Source organism: Corylus avellana, chromosome ca2, assembly GCF_901000735.1.
Source record: "Corylus avellana chromosome ca2, CavTom2PMs-1.0".
Taxonomy (NCBI): domain Eukaryota; kingdom Viridiplantae; phylum Streptophyta; class Magnoliopsida; order Fagales; family Betulaceae; genus Corylus; species Corylus avellana.
Window position 1 is genome coordinate 17,597,860 of NC_081542.1, and position 6,616 is coordinate 17,604,475.

Genomic DNA, 6,616 nt, shown 5'->3' on the forward strand with positions numbered 1-6,616 from the left:
TTACGGATCAAAGTACTGCTTGATTCTCAACATGGGCGTACAAAATCATATGCCTAACAAGGACAACTACTGTAAAAATGTATTGCCGCTCAGGAACATTCCTATTTCAGAAAAAAATAAAAATATAAATTCCATGCAATGCAAGACCAGTATAAAACTTTCAGCAATAATCATATTATGCACAAAATCACTTGGCTATAATTCCAAATTGCTTGAATACTTGAAGAATCCCCTCCTTAGACATGAATAGCCTACGATATCCGACAGCATAGCCTAGATTTCTTAGTGATAATCACATAATAGAACATGCTCAACAAATACATAACTTTCCTTATTCACACTTTTCGGAGGACATAAGCAGTGCTTGTAGTGCCCCGACTTTACTTAATGAAAGGCGAAAGTGGAAATCTCCAATTCCGACTAAGCACTACTATCTCTACCTCAATATCATTAGAGATTATAAATCTCACAGCGGAATAAATCATTATTTTCTTATAACCCTTGCAGAACACATCAGAGCTGATAATAAGACTTCTATATTAAATAGATTTTTACATTGTACTTTACATGATAAGAAAACACACTAGTCAAAAGTGCCACAGACGGCACATAAGTAAATGTACACCAAAAGTACCTAGAACATGTCTAACTATAGATACATTTCAAAAGATAGACATCTTCATGATATTCTACAACAAACTAAGGCACCAAAAAACCTTATCCATAATAACCTAGCATATGGATCATCTTCACCCTCTTCTATATCTGCATCAACATCTATGTAATTGTGGTGTTACCACATTTACATAGGCGGATTAATGAGTCCACGGTCTCAATATGTATAAGAATTACTTATAATTTCAATATGAGCCATCATTTTCGAAAACATCTCTAACATGGTGATTATAATAACAGATACGTTAGGTTTTTCAAACAGATTCATTTTGTATAATCCATAGCTAATAAGATGAGCACTGTAGAGTTGTTTTGTAATAAAATCCATTTATCTTTTCTAAACATTTTTTTTACTATATACGACTTTATATTTATACATACATGCATTTTACTTGCATCTCATAAAATGAATATACACATAAATATAAAGAGGTAAAACAAATAAATCACAAAACATATAAAGCACATTATTCAATGTATGCAATGCAATCTCATCTCATTTTTCTCTAAGAGACTCATCTGGCTTCTCCAGCTTTCTAAAGGACTTGAACCTTTCGTTTACGGCTATAAGGAGACACCTTCGGCTCCTCAGTTAGTACCTGGCTTCTTATTTTAACCTGGAAGGTTCCTTTGGCTTCCACTGTTAACATAAAAACATCTTATAATCTTACATTCAACTTTAGGAAGACAAAAGGCGTTTTATTTATCCTAGGGGGCCCCTTCAGCTCCCACCGTTAACATAGGAAAACCTTTTTGCTTCATATTTAATTTATCTCTTATTCGCAATGTTCAACAATATGCAATAACATGTCTCCTAAAATCCTCTCATAATCATCTCCTTTCATTTCGCAACTGATTTCAATACATGTAAAAATAATTGAAAGCATATAAACATGCTATTCATAAAATATTCAGGCTCATGTAATAATCATACTTCGAAAGCTTTATAAAATGATTCAGTAAGTAATATACTTACTAAAATAGTATCAGTCTCAGTAAGTAGTTATACTTACTAAAATAGTATCATTCTCGGTTAGTAGGTATACTTACTTTTCACCGTAAAGCATTAAGCAGGATTCCCGCTCTAACCCTTGATTCTAATATTCACTGCATTTAGTGTGCCCATATTCAAAGGCTAAAATAACGATCTCTTAATTTTTCCCTATGCTCTATCAAAAAATGGACAGCATAACGACATATATCTAAAATATTATAATGTCACTCGGGCATCATAACAACTATGTAGTGTTACCACATATTTTTTTATAGGCATTGCTACGGCATTAATATAATATTTATCTAAAACCTCTAATATTACTTGGACATCACAACGGCACTGTTGTAAAATACCTAATAAAATTTAGGTAGCACAACGACGCATTTGTAATGTTTACAAGGATGATTGAATATAATATCCTTCCCTGAGATATTCAATCACACTTTCCCAAACAATTTAGACATCATAACGACATAAATTAAATTCTAATAACTAGAATTGACATAAACTAAGGATAAAAGAATTATACATAGCACTCCCACTTGAAGTATATATATATATATATATATATAGATATATATATATATATATTACATTAAAATAATCAAATCAATTAAATTATTTATCACCCTAATACTACCATTACTACTTAATTAGATTAACCGGATGCCTAAGAGTTAGTAGTAATGGTAGTATTAGGGTGATAAATAATTTAATTGATTTGATTAGTTTAATGTAATAAGATATATATATATATCCATAATGCGAATCAAAGCTAGTTCTAACTGTCTACTTCTCAGTTCAAACTAAGAATATAAAATTAGACATCTAATCTATCTTCCTAATATATTTGATTTAACTTAAGACCAAAATTCATACTAAAGCATTCTTAGCCATCCTAATTAATTCCTCGGGTGTCACAGCGCTGACCTAGTCTTACTTACGGGTCCCAATTGCCAAAATTTATGGTGAGATGTATGATGCTTAACCCTTTTTATTTGAGCTAAGCATATATATAAGGGAGAGCACATGTAGATTTACGAAATGCTTTGATATGACCATAAATTTTTTACGCCTATGTGATCAGGATGCTAACTAATAATAATAAACTTTCCCAACTCATTGCATTTTAACTTTCTAATAGTGATCTTATGAGAAACCCATGATTTTCAAGCTAAATAATTTTCTGTTTCCATACAAGAAGAATATAGATAATTACAACAATTAATATGATATCTATGAGGAAGAATATGATATCTATGCTACACTTGTGGGTGTTGGCTCATCATCGTAGTGTGGTCCCGACTATAGATGAGTTCTTGAATATGTGCTCTTTGTATATTTCATAGGGGTTTCTATTGTATATATCTTTTGCATTAGGGTTGCGCCCCTCAACGCTTTTTTCAATAATATTCTCATTACTTATCAAAAAAAAATATGAAACAGTAAGAAATTTACCTGGAAACTGTGCAGCTCTTGGGCTTCCTCATCTGCTATTTGACGTTCGTATTCCCTCCTTGACTAAATATATCAAAATTTTAGAAAATAAAAGGCAAAAATAAATAAGGACATCTAATAAAAATAAAAAGGAAAGAGATGCCAATAGGCTTGCAAACTGAGACGGCACACAATTTATGGTTCGATTGTAAACCGGTATACAACAAACATATTTCTTGTGATTACTCAATTTACAAGTACCACAGCTTAGTGACTCCACAGGTACAGCAGGTACTACTTATCAGAAAAGGCTGCACTTCATGTAGCACTGAATAGATAAGAATATTAGAACATAATCTCACCATTTCCAAGTTCTCAAGAAACTCAGTCTCATCTTCATCCAAAGCTTTGGGTGGTCCTGTTAATAAAAGGGTTTTTTAAGCCTCATTCTTTTAAGTGTTCATTGGGAGATAGCAAGAAATGCATAGACCCTCTTTACCCTGTTGTGTGACATGGGTGCTCTAATAACTGTTGCAAAAAATCAAAAAAAAAAATTTCAGCTCGACAAGTAGAGCTGAGCACTCACTGTGCTTGAAGCGTTCATTAAATTCTGCATCTCGCTTGTCTTTGTTCTCCTTTAGAATCTGCAATCAGAAAACATAAAGGCTCAAAATGTTCAGAGCATTCATATCCGGTTCAGCAAATTTACTCTCTATTTTAGCTAAAAAAATCACCTTTCTCTATTTTAGTTACCCACTTTTTCTAAGCACCTACATCTAGCTCTCTATTTTCGCTATCCACTTTCACTATTCTATTTAAATATTCATTTTCAACGATTTCTTCATTCTTTCTTTGAGAAGAGAGAGAATGTTAAAGAATTTTTTAATACTTTTTTTTATATATATATTTGGTGAGTGAACACTGCTCACCAAATTTGGTGAGCACTGTAGCAGCTCACCAAATGTTTCAGCATTTTGCAGAGCCGGATGTAGTTCATTTTAACATCTTGGCTAACCAAAATAACTTCCAGATGAGAATGCTCTGGATAGCTAGAATCTTGATTACACATCTAAAGGTATGGGGTGCATATAACCAAGGATTTAGCTCTTGTTGGATAGCAAGTGCGCAAAATCCGTTAAAACTGAGACATATTACAATAGGCACAAAATTTGCTTCAATTTTGACCCTTCAATCCGTTATCTACTTGCACCCTAGAAAAATATCAAAAATGCCATTTCACTCATTATCAAATGAGTCCCTAATCCCTATCAAAAAACCCTTTGGAAGGAGTAACAGGAAATTCAGGCATCTAATTACCGGCATTCCCCAATTACTCAATTTTTAGACTTTTTTCTCTTTTGACCAAGTTTTCCTTCTAAAATTAGATGACTATATGCATCATATATCTTCTTAGCCACTGAAACTTCCTCATATTGTTAAGATTAGATTCCAAATTAATAGTGGCCACTATACCGAAAGTTAAGTACCACAAAGCTTGGTCTTTCAATTGCAAAACTGAAATTATACAAAGTTCATATTTTTTATTTAATAGAAAAAGAAAAGTGAAGAAAAGGAAAGGAAACCTCAAAGAGGGGTCTATCTCTTTGGGCAGTGCCATCCTCAATGCGCTCGCCCCTTGTCTTCTTGGATTCATCCAACTGCCAGACCACCAGAAACAAAAAAATTCAACAATCTTATATTACTATAATCATTATTAACATTACTGGTTCACTAAATCAAGCCAATAATGTAAATAAATTTAAGTGCAACCAGAAAGAAAGGAACAAAATTTGAGCTTCTGAAGTGGTTATCTTAAGCGTATTCTAGGGTTTTGAGAAAAAATCAATACCTGTTCCTCCGAGACGAAGCTCATTAGCCTAATCGGACGGACAGATTCTTCGGCCATTCTGTCTCTCTCTCTCTCTCTCTCTCAACGATTCCGAATAGAACGCCAATCACAGCGAACGGAGCTCCAGACTCCAGTGATTAAGCGGGGAAGCTTTAGGAAGACGACGAGTCGTTTCGTAATGTGAAGTACGGGGCTCAACCTTGTGAAAACGACGAGTCAAGAATTTGGTGAGAAGTGAGAACTACACCAAATATATCATTATTATGGTCTTCGGCGTTTAAAAATAAGTAGAATTTGAACAGAGCATTATATTTTGGGAAAAATGCAAAATCCATCCACTTGCCTATACTGATTTATAATAAGTTTTTTTTTGGGTATAAAAATGTTCTAAGAGATCCTTGTAATATGCAAAAATAACAAATAAGTCATTGCACTCAACTTCCATCTTATGTGTGGCATGTGTCATAATTTGATTGATGCTGACATGGTATTTGACGGTTTCAGTCAAAAAAATTAAATAGAAGTTTGATACAAGAACCTTTATTTGTGCATCTCTTAAAATATTTTTATACCATTGAGAGTTTATTGCAAATCGGTGTAACTATATGAATTGATTTTACAATTTTTTCCTTATATTTTAGGATTAAATACCTTCTTGTCTTATGTAGTTTAACAACTTTATTTTTTGCCCCTTAAGATTTATTTTTTATAACAGAAGGTACATCGGGTTTACATAAAGACGAAGATGGTACATCCGTCAAACTTCCGTTCAAAAATTAACGGAAATTCATGTCAGCGCCCCTAAAATCTTGACACGTGTCCATTTACAAAATTAAAAAACAAATTTTTTAAAAAAATTAAAAAACATTAAAAATTTTAATTGAATTTAAATTTTTTTAAAAAAAATTAGAAAGGGATGGCCGGAAGCCACACCAGGCCGCTTTGGGGGTGGCTGAACCACCCCCAAAGGAGCAATCCTTTTTTTTTTTTTTTCATTGGCCTTTTGGGATAGCCGAACCACCTTTTGGTGGTTTGGCAACCCTAGATCGGTGGCTTGGGGTAGTCGAAACCACCCTAGGCCAAACGGGGATGGCCGAGCCACCCCCAACAGCCTTGGGGGTGGTTTCGGCCACCCCATTTTGCAACTTGGGGGTGACCGACTCGGCCACCTTTTTTCCAAAAACAATTTTTGCTTTTTTTTTTTTAATTTAATTTTTTAATGTTTTTAAATTTTCTTTTTTTGGTATATGAACACATGTCAAGATTTTATAGGCGCTGACGTGGGTTTCAGTCAATTTTTTGATAAAAGTTTGACAGAGGTACTATCTCTGTCTTTATGTAAACCCGAGGTACCTTTTGTGATAAAAACTAAACCCTATGGGACAAAAAATAAAATTGTTAAACTACAAAAGGCAAAATGTATTTAACCCTATATTTTAAGGGAAACTCATATTTAGCTCTTACATTTTTATTTGAATTAAATTTAGTATTTGAATTTTGAATTTTAAGAATAAAGTACTTAAATATTTTTTATAATTTAGATTCCTCTTTCACATGTGTCGCACAATATTAATGTCATTTCAGCAAGTTTCAAAAGTGATTACAAGAAACAAAAGAACCAACCCAAAAAAACACAAATAACATTGGTGTCATTTGAT

At 33.1% G+C, this 6,616-nt stretch overlaps 1 protein-coding gene across 1 annotated transcript; it reads right to left on the minus strand.

Moving 5' to 3' along the window:
• Positions 1-3,082: 3,082 nt before the first annotated feature.
• LOC132170449 (uncharacterized) lies at positions 3,083-5,179 on the minus strand. Its single transcript, XM_059581439.1, has 5 exons — positions 4,959-5,179; positions 4,693-4,767; positions 3,696-3,753; positions 3,472-3,527; positions 3,083-3,193 (listed from the first exon to the last, which is right to left on the minus strand). Exons 1-5 carry the CDS (start codon positions 5,013-5,015, stop codon positions 3,098-3,100), a joined length of 342 nt encoding a protein of 113 aa, XP_059437422.1. The 5' UTR covers positions 5,016-5,179; the 3' UTR covers positions 3,083-3,097.
• Positions 5,180-6,616: the final 1,437 nt, after the last annotated feature.